Genomic DNA, 19245 nt, shown 5'->3' with positions numbered 1-19245 from the left:
GTGTGAGAGAGTCCAATAATCTGCACGACCCATTTGCAGTAAAGCTAGTAAACGCAGACTGCGCAACGGTTGGTCATCTACCCCGTGAAATAAGTAGAGTAAGCAGCTTTTTCATCATACATGGAGGCACAATGACTGCAAGGGTGGTGGATGTCATACCTAGAAGATCACCAATCATTCAGGGAAGTCTTGAAATTGAGATAGAAGTGACCGCAGCTGCTAATGAGAATATATTTGTTTTAAAAAAGGAACAAGAATGCTTTTACAATCACAAATTTTTGGCCAACCGGCAGAATATTGCCATGAGGAGAGTTCTGATGCTAACTGTTTTACCAGCCATTTAGAAGCGAGAGAATTGCCTTCAACATCTACCCAAGACAGTGACAGCAATATAGAGCTGCTATTACCAAAATAACTACGTAATACGTAAGAGTATCAGTTTAGTTTTATTGCCAGACAACCGCCATATGGGCCAAACTGTTTTTATGTACTCCAATCATTGTTTGTAACATTTTATTTGTATTTGAAATATCTTATTTGTACACAAGTTTGTAATAAATTATACGGTAATATATCTATACATAAAAATATCTATATAAATATCTCTAAAAATCTTTTAAAAAATATATATAAAATATGTATATATATATTCTGAATATATATATCTCTACATATGAATATATATAGAGATATATAATATAATCATGTTTGCTATAGGGATATCAAGGAGTTGTTGTTGATGAAAGGGTCTAGGTTGACTGGTTGATTCTCTGCCAATATTCCTGCCTTGCTGACTATTACTACTTTTCTCTAGTTTTCGTAATAGGTTCTGTTTTATTCTCAATCTGCAGTAAACACACAAGAAAAATATTAACAAGTGTAAAAGAAGTACAAAAACATTAGCTGAAGTATTGAATGAAAGCGATCAGTCATTAAACAAGAGAATTAACTAATGCATTTAAATATAAAAAAATGTATTTGCACTGCAAATCAAATACATACCATAATGTCCAGATCAGAATCATTATCGTCATAAACTTTAGTATTAGAGGTTGATGGAGTTGATTTCAATGTAAAAACTATAGGAGAGATTTTTGCGATGACGACGCCATGCCGAATAACTTGTGAAAACCTTGAATAATTTTGTGAAGAAGTGTGATGCATTGGCAATGGGGTTAACTCGAAGCCCTGGCAATGATTTTTAAAAAAAATTTGAAATTCAGCTACGTTTAGCACTTCTGCCTAGCGGCTAGTTTTTAATTTGAGGCAGTAGTTATTCTCCTTTGTGTTTAAAAATAGAACTAATTATTCGCGGAATTTAATAATTAGCGGAATTGACTCTTCGCAAAATTGTGAATTATTAAATCCATCAAATATTTTCATACTGTAGGGTATGTAAAACATTTCTGCATCCTATGTGGTTATTTAAATTATATTCCAATATTTTAGTTAAACTTTATAGCCAAAAATGCATTTTTAGTTGCAACGTGCTCTACCCTTCCCTATCCTGTCATTTCCAGGAAGCTGTGCACTGATTCTTTGTTTTTTTGAGGTGGACACTCTTTTATCGCCAATTTCTTCACTGACGGTTGTAGTCCTCTTCATGCATAGATGGATCCGTAAAATTCTAGCTCAGGTTTGGAGAATTGGCATTTATTCCTATTGAATGTTATACCGAAATCCTTTGCTCTTTGTGGTACTGTTCTGAGAGTCTAGTCATGCTCCTCCATAGTTCTCCCTCCCATCATTATGTCAACTCTCCGGTTCGCACATCTTGGGATATCGCCAAAGATTTTGTAGTCTCATCAAACACATAGCAACTCATCATACATAGCAACAATCAATGTACTGTCTGATTTAGCGATAACAGTGTGTATTTTCTTTTATTCAAGATGGCCAGAGGCCAGATACAGAAAGCAGGAGAGTTGATTATAATATGGGTCATGATCACAGACACCATGGTTAAGTCGGGATTGTAAGATATGGAGTTATCTAAATTAGCAGAAAGAGAAAATTTTCAGTTATTTTGCAAAAAAAATTTTGATTTTAGCTTATTTACAGCAGATTTTATGGTCAATAAACTGAATGCGCGTTTACCATTAGTGCGAAAACATAGTTCTGAGAAAACTGGTGTTAAAGTTTGAGAAACGAAAACCAATGCCCAATTTTGTTTACATTTCAAAACGTCATAGCAACCAATATCAAAAGGTTGTGATATTCATCTAGATTTCTGTGTTTCTATTCAAAAAATTATGCTGAATTCAAAAATCTAAACAGATTTTAGCTGGTTGTCACAGAATTAGCTGTATATTTATAAGAAAATGTATTACTTAATTTTGTAGATATTTAAAACGGCTTGGCAGTACCGCGGTATCGGGCACAACCAAATCATCAGCAAAATCTTTAAAAAAGTAACAACAGTAACATATTGCACACTATCACTCACTATATACTTTGATCTTGGAAATTCGAATAATTATTCTTATAATTAAATCTGATAATAATCCTATAAAATCGAATAATTATTCTTATGATTAAATAATGTAATAATCTTTTAAGAATTGTTAGGAAATTATCATCGTAATTCCCTTTACTTTTACTGCTTTTGACATCAGTTAGAACATCAAAGTACTGATTACAAGTGTCCAAAATGTCAGAGTTATCTTTAAAATCGACAAAAAAGAAACGATTATATTTATCGAACGCCATTTTTCAGTACTTCCTGTTTAGCTTAGCAACGGTTTTAAGAGGGTTTTTCCCAGGGTTGAAGACTTCTATTGGCTAAACTTCAGATTCAGAAAGATCACTCTTTGATTGGTCCAGATGCACGTGTTACAAAAATCGTTACCAATATTATAAATTCAGTTGGTGCAACTTGAAAGTCGGATAACTCAACTTCGTGATTTGCGACTTAACCATGGTTTCTGTGACCGCGACACATATGTTTGCTGTAACTATAGTAATATATAATGAATATAGTAATATTGTCACACGCAACAGTTGTTCACATAACATGTAACAACAGCTAAGCCAACTGATGCACTCATATGCACAGCAATATAAAGCCAACTGATGCACTCATATGCATAGCAATATAAAGCCAACAGATGCACTCATATGCACAGCAATATAAAGCCAACTGATGCACTCATATGCACAGCAATATAAAGCCAACTGATGCACTCATATGCACAGCAATATAAAGCCAACTGATGCACTCATATGCACAGCAATATAAAGGGATAATGCATTTTTGTCAGTGTAGTTATCACTCAGCAACTCGGGACTTGCATATAAATATATAGCATAGCCATATATAACATCTGTCAACTGAAATAATGAGCTTAAAATGCAACAGTTACCTACCATCAGAGGTTTGTGAAAAGTTACAGACACAGGTCCCATATATTAGCTGTTAAAGAATAGGTTACTCAACCTTTTGCATTATGTTCTGCTTGCGACATTTTACATAGCAGCACCTATCACAGTGGTAGCACCTATTGCAGTGCTAACTCTTATCACAGTGGTAGCACCTATTGCAGGGCTAATACCTCTCGCAGTGCTAACACCAATCGCAATGTTGACACCTATCGAAGTTTGTTTGGGCTTTGTACACTTTCCTAGGATGTAAGCTACTCATAGTTGTGTATGTAGAGATAGAACAGAGTATAGGTGTTATAAGTTTAATCATTATAGAGTGATAATCCAATATTCTACAATATTTCGGATATTTGTAGTTGTATGAACCGTGTGTTGTGAAGGAAATATGATACAGATCAATTTGTATTAAAAAGGTTTTCTTAGGTCTATGACTTAGACTTTCAGTGTTTGAACAATACTCAGCCATTTGAGAATTATATTTGTCAAAGAATAATCAACTGATACATATAGTATTGAATAAGAGAGGCTGTGTAAATGCACATTTAAGTCTAGTAAACAGATCATTCTTCTGTGCTGATTTTATTTTGTCACTTTTTAAGATGATTGAGGCGGGTTACAATGCTCAGCTTGCTTTTAAAGATATAAGGAATTACTGTGTAAAAAAGCCATTGTACGCCAGACATTTACTTGTATTTTCATGTTTGACCTTTCTATAGCAGCCATTTTGTAAGATTTTGGTTTACTGTATCTAGCGCTGTAAAGAACAGAAAGTATTTGAAACATTTCAGTCACCAAGAAGTCAGCAGAATCTCACATTAAAGCAATAATCTCACATGAAAGCAATAATATCACATTAAAGCAATGATATCACATTAAAGCAATGATCACACATTAAAGCAATAATCTCACTTTAAAGCAATGATCTCGCATTAAAACAATAATAGCATATTAAAGCAATAATATCACATTAAAGCAATAATATCACATTAAAGCAATAATATCACAATAAAGCAATAATCTCACATCAAAGCAATTATAGCACATCGTATCCTAGATTTGATGGAAGCAGTTGTATTCAGTTTTTCAGCAGTAGTTATGTTGAGTCTGAACTCGTTACAGTTGTTGCTAAACCGAAGGGGCAGCAATAGGATCTGTTCTCAACAATCAATTGGCAGCTTTGTTTTGATTTGCTATCTCCAAACTTTTTACTGTTCATTAATTAAAATGTCATGCTGATCATAATTTTGAACTGGCAAGGTTTAAACAGTTAAACATGTAAAATCATACAGTTTTCTGGAGATAATTTATTTGCTGGTCAGTGGTGTAGCATTCAAAAAGTACAACTACATGCTTATGAAAGCATTGGCTGAGGAGTTGCCTACAGTTATGATGACAGCGCTATAAAAATATTGGCTGTTATTCTGACTGATGGTTTTGGATTGCTGACTTGAGAAATAAATCTACAACAGGAAATCTGCAAAGATACCTATTTTAGGACCGGGTATTGCTATTACCAATGACTTGAATCATCTTGCTTCATCCTTATCAGCTGATACATAAAACGACCTTTACCATAGCTTTATGATGTTAGAGATATGACCAGCTACCTTATTAAGACCTTATCAGAACTTGTTTTACATGTAAATGTATAGTGTGTCTGAGTTCAATAAATGTATAATGTGTCTGACTTCAAATTCACATGTAAAACATTCACCAATATAAAATCCATTAATACAAAACAACGACACTAGAATTGTAACAGCAATTTATTAAAGGTTGACTTGCAACAAAATTCACATTACAGTTATTTGGTATCATAAGATTCACCATGTCTTACTCTGTTGTGTTGTAAGTGCCAAATACAGTCAAACATGGATAACTCGTCCACGGATAGCTCGAACACATGGTTAATTCGAACATTTCCTTTGGTCCGTTCCCACGTAATGATAAATTGCTATAGATAACTCGAACTCAACACTGTTAATTCGAACTGTTTTTTTGCCCAACAGCTACCGAAACGGTTGTTTTCGCTTTAGAAAATCACTTTATTCAAAGCCATAGAGGTAAACTTCATCTTTTCGTAATTCATAAGCGACGTTATTACCACCATCGGCAAAAAATTTTTGTCAACGACTTTTCTAAAAGTTTGGTGAACTTTGATTTATACTGCGATACGATGAATAGCACGGGTTAGCCGGGTCACGCGCGCAAGAATTTTCGCCACGCACATACAAAACAAAAATCGCATGTTGTTTTGTATGTGCGTGGCGAAAATCCTTGAGTGCGTGACTCGGCTAGCCCGTGATGAATAGTTTTCCGACGTTGATTCTGTGTTGAATCAACGTCGGAATGTTGAATGTTTAAAACGTCTTAAAAAATGTTGTAATTAAACGTATACGTTGTCTGAGCTACAAAAAACTATTCATCGTTTGACCTAAACACAGAATACGTGTGTACATTCAATAAGTATCTATTAAAGAAGCGTGAGTGATATTGAATGTACCGTAAAACCTCGTAAAACTTCTAATTGAACTGCCTCGGAGTGTTGCTCTTAACGAATCCCAGGTAAAGTAAGGTAATCTGCATAAACTTCAAGAAAAAACGGCAAAATTGATCGTGGGTAAAACCCCAAAAGAAAAAAATGTCTTTTCTTTTGAGCATTTCAACAACGATCAAGTTTTGCCAATGTCAATCTGAAAAACGTCCTGGCAATAACATCACCTCAAACAACAAACCAATCTCAAGTGATAGAAAAATCTCTATACTTTTTCATGAAAACGTTTTAAACTTTACATTAGAAGCATTTAATTTGAAACAAGCCATTTGTGCTTTTGATTTATATTATAGTTTGTATATGTACATGTATCTACTAGTAAATAAGTAAATATATGGACTTGTGACAGTGCTCTGATAACTTGAATGCTCCGATAATTCGAACACTTTTGCTCGGTCCCTTGAATTTCGAGTTATCCATGTTTGACTGTATGTGGAAATGTGATTACAAGCTCTTAAAAGCTCAAAAACGAAAAGCCGCCGTAAATTGGAATCGCTTTATTTTGATGACGTAACCACGAAATTTGGTTATTGTCTTGTCACGTATGTTCTCACGTGAATTGAAAGGCCAATACGAAACTCAATATAAAACTTATCGTAGTACTAGTTTATGACAAACACTTCGAGTTTTACCGAAGACCCCGTATCAAATATAGATGCTCGCTACTTTACAGTTTTGTTTCGGCCTGGTCTAATCAGCAAGTCGTAATCTGATCATGTGACCCAATACTTCGCAAATAATTTTTGCAGCACTTTTCGATTATCACAGGTGACCAACAGGCTCGTCATGATTATCAGACAATGATATGTACTCCTTCAAGCTAAGGCTAAAAAATTGAACGAATTTTTGCGGTAAGTTATAAGATATCATTGCTAAAAGTGACAGCATTACGATGACGATGAAACAGACGCGTAAGAACAATAGACATAGTTTTATTGAATGCGTGAAGTATATTTGTGAAAATATTTCGAAGAATAAGGTTGTATGAAAGTGTAAACAGAAACCATATTTCACAACTACATCACGTTTGAGCAGTTTTGGAAAGCGAATCCAAACTACGGCGGTCTCGTGCGGCTGCGATTAACTGTTCATTTTTGAGCTTTTAAGAGCTTGTAATCACATTTCCACATATTTTGCACCTACAACACAAATGAGTAAGACATGGTGAATCTTTTCATATCAAATAACTGTAATATGAATTTTGTTGCAAGTCAACCTTTAAGTAAAATAGTTAGAAATACACATTAAAACTTTGCTATAAGTGTGTGTTTAGTATGCTAAATTCATTTCAAGTCAAATTCAAAGTTTGTTATACGTCTGTCTCAAAGGTAAAAACTCCGTGCAGTATATACTTCTGCTACTGCACATACACATGTAATCATGGTAATGTTGCATTTTACTGCAGATCATAACCACTGAACAAGTAATTAGAGTTACTAAGGTTACATATTGTTTGGTTACTAATTTTTAATATATTCAATACTTGTATAAAGTTTTGATGATTTTTACCAGGGGATGCTTGCATTATATAATTGCTATGGGTTTCTGTACCCCTCTAGATGACATTTTTGCTATACGATGCCAACCCTGTAACAGATTAAAATCGTATTGCGAGAGTTCACTGTACTACTATTGCTCTTCATGTTTGATCATATAGTTGATTTCACAAGAGCAAGGTTGTATGTCGTTTTTTACCCCATGGGAGGACAACTCCAGCTTAAATAACTTGATAGATTGCAGTTTTAAGTGACAGTTTTTACTGAAACATTCAGAGGCATAACTAGCTACATCAAAGTTTTATTTTAAAGATGAATACTTTTAGTATAACCTTTACTATAACCCTGCCTGTGCATTGTTCTACGTTATATTATGTTTCATATCATTTCTATAAATTCATCTTTTACTGAATATCTGCTGAAAGTCATTAAAAGCAAAATACCCCAGGCGTAAGTACCCTACAGAAGGAAAATATTTGTTGATTATAAAACTTCACGATTTTGCGAACAGTCAATTTCGCGAATTATTAAATTCCGTGAATAATTAGTTCTATTTTTAATCACAAGGGAGAATAACTACTGCATCAAATTAAAAACTAGTTGCTAGGCTAGTTTTTAATATAAATACTAATCGTAGTTGAGTTCCAAAACATTTTAAAAATCATTGCCTGGGCTTTGAGCTAACACCATTGCCAATGCATCACATTTCTTTACAAAATTATTAAAGGTTGTCACAAGATATGCAGAATGGCGTCATCACAAAAATAGTCGCTTGGCAGAAGTACTAAACGTAGTCGAGTTCCAAAACTTCTTTAAAATCATTGCCGGGGCTTCGAGTTTTATTGCCATTGCATCAAACTTTACAAAATTATTCAAGGTTTTCACAAGTTATTCGGCATGGCTTCGTCATCGCAAAAAAATCTCTCCTAGTCTTTTTACATTGAAATCAACTCCATCAATCTCTAATACCGAAGTTGAGGACGATCATGATTCTGATCTGGACATTATGGTATGTATTTGATTTGCAATGCAGATACGCTTTTCCATACTTAACTGCATTAGTTAATTATTTTGTTTAAAAACTGATCGCTTTCATTAAATACTTTAGCTATTGTTTTTGCACTTCTGCACCACAGCACGTTTTTGCACTTTTGCATGTGTTAATATTTTTTCATTTTTGGGTTTACTGCAGATTCAGAATGAAACAATCTACTCCGATCACGAAAACTAGAGACAAGGAGTAATATTCATCAAGGCAGGAATATTGGCAGAGAAGCAACTAGTCAACCTAGACCCCTTCATCGACGACAACTCCTTGATATCGCTGCAGCAAACATGATTATATTATATATTTTATTTCATGTATAGATATATTATAATTTATTACAAACTTGAGTGTACAAATAAAGTATTTTAAATACAAACAAAATTTTACAAACGATGAATAGAGTAAATATAAACAGTTTAGTCTAAATGGCGGTTGTCTAGCAATAAAATTAAACTGGTACTCTTGATAAGTGAATACTAGCGTGTAATGGTGCTCTCTGACTAGTTATTTTGGTAATAGCAGCTCTGTCACTGTCTTGGGTAGATATTAAAGGCGATTCTCTCGCTACTACATGACTGGTAAGAAAGTTATCATCAGAACTCTCCTCGTGGCTTACTATTGCAAAGTTCTGCCGGTTAACCAAAAATTTGTGCTCGTAAAGGCGTTTTTGTTCCTTTTTTAAAACAGATAAATTCTCTTCGTTAGCAGCTGCAGTCACTTCTACTTCATTTTCAAGACCTCCCTGAATGATTGATGATCTTCTAAGAATGACATCTACCATCCTTGCAGTCATTGTGCTTCCGTGTATGATGAAAAATCTCTCTCTCACACTATAACAAATAATGAAGCGGTAGGGATGGAAAAAATAAATATTGCGTTTTACCGAAGAACCAAAGTAAAATTCAACTAATTTAGTAAATGGTTTTGAAAAAACTCATTACTTACCACAAATTGTTGGTTCATCAAAGGCCTCCAAATCGATGAATATTATATATATTATATCGAAAAAACCTCTGAACGCAGCAAAAAATTTATAGCTTAGCATGATCGACTCGTAGTTGCAAGCTGGGGTGTGCATCGCGTTTTGGTGTATGCGCACACTGAAACACGCGGTGTGCGCATGCGTAGGGTTAACTCTATTGCTAGCTGCAATAGAGTTAATTCTTCATAGAGAGTGACAGTGTTCAGCCGCGAATAAATTAATCCGCGAATATGCATGAAAAGGCAATTTTCACGAAATTTAACTCCGCGAATAAATTCATCCTGTAGGGTATATCATATGCTGAGAAATGTTTTTAAATCTTTCCCTTATTCAACCACAAGTAAACCAAGCAATTAAACTATGAAAATACAACAGCCAAAATTAGCTGGTAGAGATCTGCCTAAACTTGCAGACCAGTAGACGTAGAGCTATAAACTTGCAGACCAGTAGACATAGAGCTATAAACTTGTAGACCAGTAGACGTAGCGCTATAAACTTGCAGATCAGTAGACATAGAGCTATAAACTTGCAGATCAGTTGACGTAGAGCTATAAACTTGCAGACCAGTAGACGTAGAGCTATAAACTTGCGGACCAGTAGACGTAGAGCTATAAACTTGCAGACCAGTAGACATAAAGCTATAAACTTGCAGACCAGTAAACATAGAGCTATAAACTTGTAGACCAGTAGACGTAGCGCTATAAACTTGCAGATCAGTAGACATAGAGCTATAAACTTGCAGATCAGTTGACGTAGAGCTATAAACTTGCGGACCAGTAGACGTAGAGCTATAAACTTGCGGACCAGTAGACATAGAGCTATAAACTTGCAGACCAGTAGACATAGAGCTATAAACATGCAGACCAGTAGACATAGAGCTATAAACTTGCAGACCAGTAGACATAAAGCTATAAATTTACATACCAGTAGACATAGAGCTATAAACTTGCAGACCAGTAGACATGGAGCTATAAACTTACAGACCAGTAGACATAGAGCTATAAACTTGCAGACCAGTAGACATGGAGCTATAAACTTACAGACCAGTAGACATAGAGCTATAAACTTGCAGACCAGTAGACAGAGAGCTATAAATTTGTAGACCAGTAGACATAGATGCGGAGCTATAAAGCACCTTTGTGGTTGGCAAAAGTTCGTGATAATTCTTAATAACATTTTTAAATAGTATAAGGTTTTGAACCTTTCCAATTAAAAACTGAAATTAATTGTACTTTAGAGTAATGCTGCAAATGAAAGTAGTGACTATTATAGATTTTGACATGAGTATTGGGCAGAAAAATTACTAATAGACTTATGACTAGTATTACAAATACTAATAGACTTTTTGAATATAAAGATCTTAGGTTATTCCTTTAAATTCTTTGCAAAAACAGTTATATCAAAATCTGCTTGGCTCATCCTCCGTTCTCATTGTATTTGTTTGTTGTAGAGTTGATAGACCAGATACGTTCTTTCATTCTGATCGTTGGTAAGTTTCTTATCTCTATATATATGATGCGTTGACTTACATAAACCAAAGACTCTATTTGTTGGACTTTAACATTTAGTTTGACAGTCAAAAGTGTTGTAGAAGTTTGGCCCAGCTCTCTTAGACTTAATTAGCTTTTTAATGTTTTTTTCTTTTTCATGTGATTACAGGTGTTTTTAAATTCTCTACATGTATTCCTTTTGGGTATGCGTAGCGGTCTGCTGGGGTGTGTTTGAGCGAACATTTACAGTATTGTTGAAGAGGATGTGCAACATGCAATCACCTGCATGTAGGTCTGTGTGTATCTATAAACTTGGAGTTATCCTCTATATACTACTTGACCTATTCGTGGTCTACAGTAATTACTCTGTTGATTGAAGATCACTCGCTGGTGAATTTAATAAAAAGATTTGGAGCATTCACCAAACGTCCTAGTTATATGGTGAGCAGTAGGTTAGCTTGCTCTACTAGCATCTATTTCTAAAGCTATCAGGTCATAGTTTTAATGTGCATGGAGAAGTTATGATGTGTTGACTCACATGAGCCAAAGACTCTAGTTATATGATGTGTTGACTCACATGAGCCAAAGAATCTAGTTATATGATGCGTTGACTCACATGAGCCAAAGACTCTAGTTATATGATGTGTTGACTCACATGAGCCAAAGACTCTAGTTATATGATGTGTTGACTCACATAAGCCAAAGACACTAGTTATATGATGTGTTGACTCACATAAGCCAAAGACTCTAGTTATATGATGGGTTGACTCACATGAGCCAAATACATGTACTCTAGTTATATGATGTGTTGACTCACATGAGCCAAAGAATCTAGTTATATGATGTGTTGACTCACATGAGCCAAAGACTTTAGTTATATGATGTGTTGACTCACATGAGCCAAAGACTCTAGTTATATGATGTGTTGACTCACATGAGCCAAATACACTAGTTATATGATGTGTTGACTCACATGAGCCAAAGACTCTAGTTATATGATGTGTTGACTCACATGAGCCAAAGACTCTAGTTATATGATGTGTTGACTCACATGAGCCAAAGACTCTAGTTATATGATGTGTTGACTCACGTGAGCCAAAGACTCTAGTTATATGATGTGTTGACTCACATGAGCCAAAGACTCTAGTTATATGATGTGTTGACTCACATGAGCCAAAGACTCTAGTTATATGATGTGTTGACTCACGTGAGCCAAAGACTCTAGTTATATGATGTGTTGACTCACATGAGCCAAATACTCTAGTTATATGATGTGTTGACTCACATAAGCCAAAGACACTAGTTATATGATGTGTTGACTCACATGAGCCAAAGACTCTAGTTTAATAATGCATCTATTCATTAGAACTGTCGTAAGTTGTGGAGTCTGTGGTAATGCTGCCTGAATTATCTACTAACCAATCAGCAGCAAATTATGATAGCCTCTTTTCCTAATATCTGCTGACATTTGTATTTTTTCATGTAACAGAAATAGCGTGTGCGTAATTTTAGATTCCTGATTTCATAAGGTTTTTTATTAAGCTAAAGCTGAGGCTGCATAGCAAGATGCCACCCGCTTAAGATTCATTGCTTATATATCCACAGCTTTCACCTTGTATTTCTATGAGTTTTTTAAGGTCCACAATTATTACCTGGTTCATTGTTTTACTTCATTTTCATGTACATTTATTGATGAGTTGAATTTAGGATAATAAATGGTGCAATAAAGTGATTTTACATTTGTTAATTTGAAAAGAGCCTCCCTACTTGTTATCATAATCTGCTGAAATGTAATGGTTTTTATTGAAATCAATACAAGGTAAATGGGTATTCTTTTTTATGTTGTTTGAATCGTATTGTGTAAAAGAAATCTTGTCATCTGATACTGTTATGGCTGGAACTTTGTTGATCTTTAACATTTAGTTTGACAGTCAAAAGTGTTGTCGAGATTTGGCCCAGCTCTGTTAGATTTTATTAGTTTTAATGTTCTTTCCTTTTTGTGTGATTACAGGTGTTTTTAAATTTTCTACATGTACTCCTTTTGGGTATGCGTAGCGGTCTGTTGGGGTGTGTATAAGAGAACATTTACAGTATTGTTGAAGAGGATGTGCAACATGCAATCACCTGCATGTAGGTCTGTGTGTATCTATAAACTTGGAGTTATCCTCTATATACTACTTGACCTATTTGTGGTCTACAGTAATTACTCTGTTGATTGAAGATCACTCGCTGGTGAATTTAATGAAGAGATTTGGAGCATTCACCAAACTTCCTAGTTATATGGTGAGCAGTAGGTTAGCTTGCTCTACTAGCATCTATTTCTAAAGCTATCAGGTCATAGTTTTAATGTGCATGGAGAAGTCAATGTTTATCCGCTGCCATCAACGGTTACCTTAACTGTGCACGGAGAGGTCAGTGTTTATCCGCTGCCATCAAGGGTTACCTTAACTGTGCATAGAGAGGTAAATGTTGATCTACTGCCAACGAGGGTTACCTTAACTGCATGGAGAGGTAAATGTTGATCTACTGCCAATCAGGGTTACCTTAACTGTGCATGGAGAGGTAAATGTTGATCTACTGCCAATGAAGGTTACCTTAACTGTGCATGGAAAGGTAAATGTTGATCTACTGCCAACGAGGATTACCTTAACTGTGCATGGAAAGGTAAATGTTGATCTACTGCCACCGAGAATTACCTTAACTGTGCACGCATTGTCTTCTCAATTTAAAAGACAATTAGGCTTCATAGGCATGAAGTCATTGTAATTATGGTTAGGATGTTTCCATTTTGTTATTGGTTTAATTATAAGATGATCTTCCTCCCCTTGTTTTCTCAATTTAGTCTTTTGTTAGACCTGAGTTATCCTCTCTTGCGCAGGAATTGCGAGGTTTAAATTAGAAGAATGCTTCTTTTTGCACAAGTTTAGATGATATACCATAAGAGCAGACTGAATGTACAAGGGATTATATTTCTTGACCCTTTTCCCTCGAGTCTAACATCTACTTGACCATAATTTCTCATCTTCACAACAAAATAATGTTTACGCCGTTAACGGAGCCTTAGATCCTGTTAAAAGCCTCATCACAAACCAATTATCTGTACAATTAACTGGCATCATGGGCCTACAAAGCTTAATTCTTATGATTGTTTCACACAACCTCTCCCGCTCATGCATTTGTTTTACATTATTTCATTCTGAAGTGTTCAATAAGAGGAGCTACTAGTTGAGTAGGTTGTTTTTGGTAATCGCCGAAGTTGTACACTCATAAGTACGATGTACGAGAGGTAAAATAAGTCTACAAAAGTTCGAATTAAAAAAGCAATTCATATGTTTTATGTTCATGTAAAGCTTTCTATTGGTTCCTGTTTATTCTTTCTGTCTTTTGCAACCTAACACTTACGAGGGGTGATCATAAAGTTCCCGGAATCGTTTTCCTAGTCAAATATAAGACCATGTGCAGTTGTTTTGATTGTTCCATGTTGCTAAGCAGCACGGGATTTCCCCATAGCCAAAGTTTTACGCTTGTCAGAGCACCCGCAATGAAGTTATAGTAGGTAATGTCAAGGTCATTTTTTATCGTTCGTCGGATTTTTCGAAAATGAATGAAGTAGAAGAGCAACGCGTTTGTGTAAAATTTTGTGTAAAACTTGGAAAGTCCGGTGCTGAGACGCTCCAAATGTTACGGACAGCTTATGGAGACTCTGCCCTTAAGAAAACAGCCTGTTATGAATGGCACAAAAGATTTAGAGAGGGAAGAACAAGTACTAAAGATGATGACCGCATGGGCAGACCGGCAACTTCAAGGACCACAACTGCCACAGACCTTGTGAGGCAGCAGGTGATGGGAGATAGGCGATTGACTATACGGGAAATATCAGCAGAAAGTGGGCTTGCTTATGGTACATGTCATCTTATTCTCACTGAAGATTTAGGCATGAGAAGGATCTCTGCAAATATGGTACCCAAACTGCTCACTGACGACCAAAAAGAAAAAAGAGTTAGCTGTTGTATCGAACTAAAAAATGCTTTAACACAAGATCCTGACTTTATTTCAAAAGTTGTGACTGGGGATGAAAGTTGGGTCTATGGTTATGACCCAGAGACCAAATCACAAAGTTCTCAATGGAAATCCCCTGGCTCTCCTAGGCCTAAAAAAGCTAGAATGTCTCGCTCAAATGTAAAAACGCTGCTGATAACATTTTTCGACATTAGAGGTGTGGTACACTCTGAATTTCTGCCACATGGTCAAACTGTGAATCAGCATGTGTACAAAGACATTCTGATAAGACTTAGAGACAGTATCAGAAGGAAACGTCGAGATTTGTGGCTCTCAAGTGACTGGTACCTACACTATGACAATGCTCATGATGGTACGTCAGTATTTGGCAAAAAATAAGGTGACTGTGCTTAACCATCCCCCTTATTCACCTGATTTAGCACCATGTGACTTCTACCTATTCCCCAAAGTCAAATTGACAATGAAAGGTGAAAGATTTGACGACATACCAACTATTCAAGAAAATGTGACGAGACAACTCCGAAGCCTTACGGAAAGTGATTTCCAGCATTGCATGGATCAGTGGAAACACAGATGGGACAAGTGCATAGCAAGCTCAGGCGATTACTTTGAAGGGGACAGTTTAAATTAAGTGATTACGATTAACGGTTTTTGTGTACTGAGACAATTCCTGGAACTTTACGATTGCCCCTCGTATGCATGAATCACTAAAAGGATTTGTCTCCTTATGTTAGCACACTGTAAATAAGCTGATGTTTTTTGTGCAGCCAGAAACCCTGACCTTTACACTATGTACACAAGACTAAGGTTTAATGCTGCCCGTGTCTTATTTCAACCTTTGCATTGGTGAATGAAACGTGTGTGTTTATAGCGGTCTTCATCCCAAATGCTAATCAATCTTTCTCTCATGTCAATTGGTTCCATTGAGATTATGCGGTGATATACACAATTGGAGCAAATTAATCTCCATTGAGCTAGAGAATATTCTTGTATACAGACTAAGTTAAATTCAAAGGAAGGTTGCCAGGTTTAGCTTGGCTAATTTAATGCATTGACAATTGTTTTTAATCGACTTATAACTGTGTAAAAATGCTAACTTATCGCAAGTGTAGCAACAGCTAACACAACTTCTGACAGAGACTAGCATATGCTGTCGACACTCTCTTTATTATTGGTGCTTTGAACTATCAGAGGACGGCAATCGTGGTATTTACTCAACCTCTGTATATGAATAGCATTCATCGTGCAATCTCTTGTACATATTGGAGCCTGTTGACGGTTACTGCAATTGTGGACGTAATCGATTGTAAAGGTTATCAGTGTCTGCCTTGCTTGCGCAAGGCTGTAATCTTTGGAGAAGTCTAAAGGCAAGATTGAGCATCTTGTATATGAGAATCGCCAGCACACAGTTGGCAGCATGCTCTTGCATGCCGGAGAACTAATACCCGTGGGTGAACGCTTACCTGTCAACCATGTAAGGCTAGATATGGCAATGTCTGAGACCAGCAATCAGACATTCGTGAAACCAGCACATACAGCTCTAAGGAAGAGATATTGTGGCCGACACGCTAGGAAAAAAGTGACCTTTAAGAAGGATCTAGTGAGTATCCGTGAAATACCTGCTCGAGAGAATTGCAGTGACTCGTCGGATGAGTTGTCACTCAGCTCAAGTTCAGAGGATTCAGATGACTCCTCTGATTCAGATTGTTCCTCCGATGTCGAAGTTGGTTCAGGTGGTAATCTTGTTGACCAGATCTCTAAACTTGTTTTAAGACATACACAAAATAAGTCCGTAAAGCCCATGCAAAATCTCCGATCAATTCCTTCTCGGCCTCCAAGATTACGTAGACCCAGAGCTTCCGCGACCCATCAAAGGAAGACTGAAAAGATAACGCAACATAGGAATCAGCCTAGCCATAACTATCACGATTCACGAACATCATCTGCCGCTTTGACTGCTCTTCCTTCTGTTAGTGCCGCACGTCTTTCTCAAGCGCATCGTCCTCAGAGTTGTACGTCTGACCAAATGCAAAAACTAAAGCGGAGAGTGCACAGTCCATCTGTTCCGAGGTCAACCTCTGCTAAGCCTTCTCTCTCGCTAACAAATAGGTCTTGTCTGACAGGTGGTAGCCCTACTATATATAGCATGGATAAAACTTTGGCAGATCCCAGCAACACAAACTCAGGCCAGGAGCGGACCAAGCTTTATGCCTGGCAAGTGGCGAATGGTGCTCCCTTAGTGACCACACCCGGCATTTCACCGCTCTATTCAGAGCAAGTTACTCTTACAAGACTCAAATAACTTGAATTTCTTTCAATTCTCAAATATTGTGATTTTGAACATGTTTTTCTAGTCCACTATTTATATTTATATCAAATTATATAAGAGTTTTCATCATTTATCTGTATAGTCAATTGTACACATTCCTTTTTCTATTGTATTATCACCAACAAGTTTATTTCCCAGTTTCTAATGGAAATATTAACTAGATCTGACCTGATTATTATGTTATTTCATTCAACATACATATCTCGACAGAAAGGGTCAATGGAGTTCTAATGGGTCTTTAGTTGCACCAATATTCTTATATATCGCGTGTATATAATGTGTATAGCTGCTCAGACCCACTTATATTTGTTATTAAACTATTATGATGTAAGGAGATACCAATGTTTAGATACTATGTAAGCTAGAGGCATGAATAACGCTCTAGTTTATTCTTGAAAATCAATATTCAAAGGTGCAGTGCGCAGCTGCAGCATGGTTGTAGGTCTCATTTCTATTCATGGGAGAGGATTTAGAACTCGTGTTGATTGTAGAGTGCAGTTTCTTCTCTAAACTTAGTTTCACCGTGTCATTGTACTCATTCTGCCAATCGTTCAAGCACTGATGTTGCTGTCAATAGCTGTCAATAGCGGGCTAGTCATGTATACACGACTTCACTCGCTATTCTTTTCTGAAGCTTTTCTAGTCTAAGCTAAACAAATTCAATTATGAACCTGTTTGTTTTGGAATGTGAATTAAATTAGATGCAGATGCGATATTGTATTAGCACCTTTAAGCAGTTACAGAACGCCGTCACATTTATCTGCGGGTCATTACTAAAGTCGGCAATCCTTGAAGCCCTTCCTTCACGCTGATTTTAAAGATGGATATGTTTAGCTATGCATCGATATCTTATATATAATTGCCTATATAATACTTCTTTACTATTCATAATACTAAAACCTACCTACATGTTAGCACATTTAATGAGTTCTATTATAATAGCTCGAAAAGTTCTTTCTGCTCTCAAACACGGATACAAAAAAGTGTAGGCCAAATAAGCACTGCTGCTTATGAATAGCATCCCTGCATAGCATCTTACTTTGGCAGTCAGTCCCTGTAACGCTTATTGGCACTCAGCTCACTTCAACACTGCTTGGGCTAGTAGACTTCATCGTACCTTGACACTCAGCTCACTTGAACACATCTTGGGCTCTATAAAACTCATCTTACCTTGACACTCAGCTCACTTGAACATATCTTGGGCTCTATAGAACTCATCTTACCTTGGCACTCAGCTCACTTGAACACATCTTGAGCTCTATAGAACTCATCTTACCTTGATACTCAGCTCACTTCAACATATCTTGGGCTCTATAGAACTCATCTTACCTTGACACTCAGCTCACTTGAACACATCTTGGGCTCTATAGAACTCATCTTACCTTGACACTCAGCTCACTTGAACACATCTTGAGCTCTATAGAACTCATCTTACCTTGGCACTCAGCTCACTTGAACATATCTTGGGCTCTATAGAACTCATCTTACCTTGGCACTCAGCTCACTTCAACATATCTTGGGCTCTATAGAACTCATCTTACCTTGACACTCAGCTCACTTGAACACATCTTGGGCTCTATAGAACTCATCTTACCTTGATACTCAGCTCACTTGAACATATCTTGGGCTCTATAGAACTCATCTTACCTTGATACTCAGCTCACTTGAACACATCTTGAGCTCTATAGAACTCATCTTACCTTGGCACTCAGCTCACTTGAACACATCTTGGGCTCTATAGAACTCATCTTACCTTGGTACTCAGCTCACTTGAACACATCTTGGGCTCTATAGAACTCATCTTACCTTGATACTCAGCTCACTTGAACACATCTTGGGCTCTATAGAACTCATCTTACCTTGATACTCAGCTCACTTGAACATATCTTGGGCTCTATAGAACTCATCTTACCTTGACACTCGGCTCACTTGAACATATCTTGGG

The 19245-nt window shown here is 36.4% G+C and overlaps 3 protein-coding genes across 5 annotated transcripts in view; all 3 read left to right on the top strand.

The window, feature by feature from the left end:
- Positions 1-19245, top strand: part of LOC137402030 (fatty acid desaturase 6-like) — a 38619-nt gene that overhangs the window by 4991 nt on the left and 14383 nt on the right. Inside the window, exons 1-3 of one of the 3 annotated variants that reach the window (XM_068088499.1) lie at positions 1548-1636; positions 10912-10950; positions 13173-13234. The gene's annotated coding sequence lies outside the window, so the exon portion shown is untranslated. Of the gene's footprint in view, positions 1-1545; positions 1637-10911; positions 10951-13172; positions 13235-19245 lie in introns of those variants that run through there. The other 2 variants (XM_068088515.1, XM_068088507.1) reach the window with 2 other exon arrangements.
- Positions 14552-15349, top strand: LOC137385613 (protein GVQW3-like). The gene has a single exon (XM_068072111.1). It carries the CDS (start codon positions 14552-14554, stop codon positions 15347-15349), a length of 798 nt encoding a protein of 265 aa, XP_067928212.1.
- LOC137410663 (uncharacterized) lies at positions 16295-17366 on the top strand. The gene has a single exon (XM_068096125.1). The coding sequence runs from the start codon at positions 16389-16391 to the stop codon at positions 17271-17273; it is 885 nt and encodes a 294-aa protein (XP_067952226.1). The 5' UTR covers positions 16295-16388; the 3' UTR covers positions 17274-17366.

This window comes from Watersipora subatra, chromosome 1 (genome assembly GCF_963576615.1).
Source record: "Watersipora subatra chromosome 1, tzWatSuba1.1, whole genome shotgun sequence".
Taxonomy (NCBI): domain Eukaryota; kingdom Metazoa; phylum Bryozoa; class Gymnolaemata; order Cheilostomatida; family Watersiporidae; genus Watersipora; species Watersipora subatra.
The sequence above is the reverse complement of the archived record's forward strand: the minus strand, read 5'-3'. Positions and strand labels throughout refer to the sequence as shown.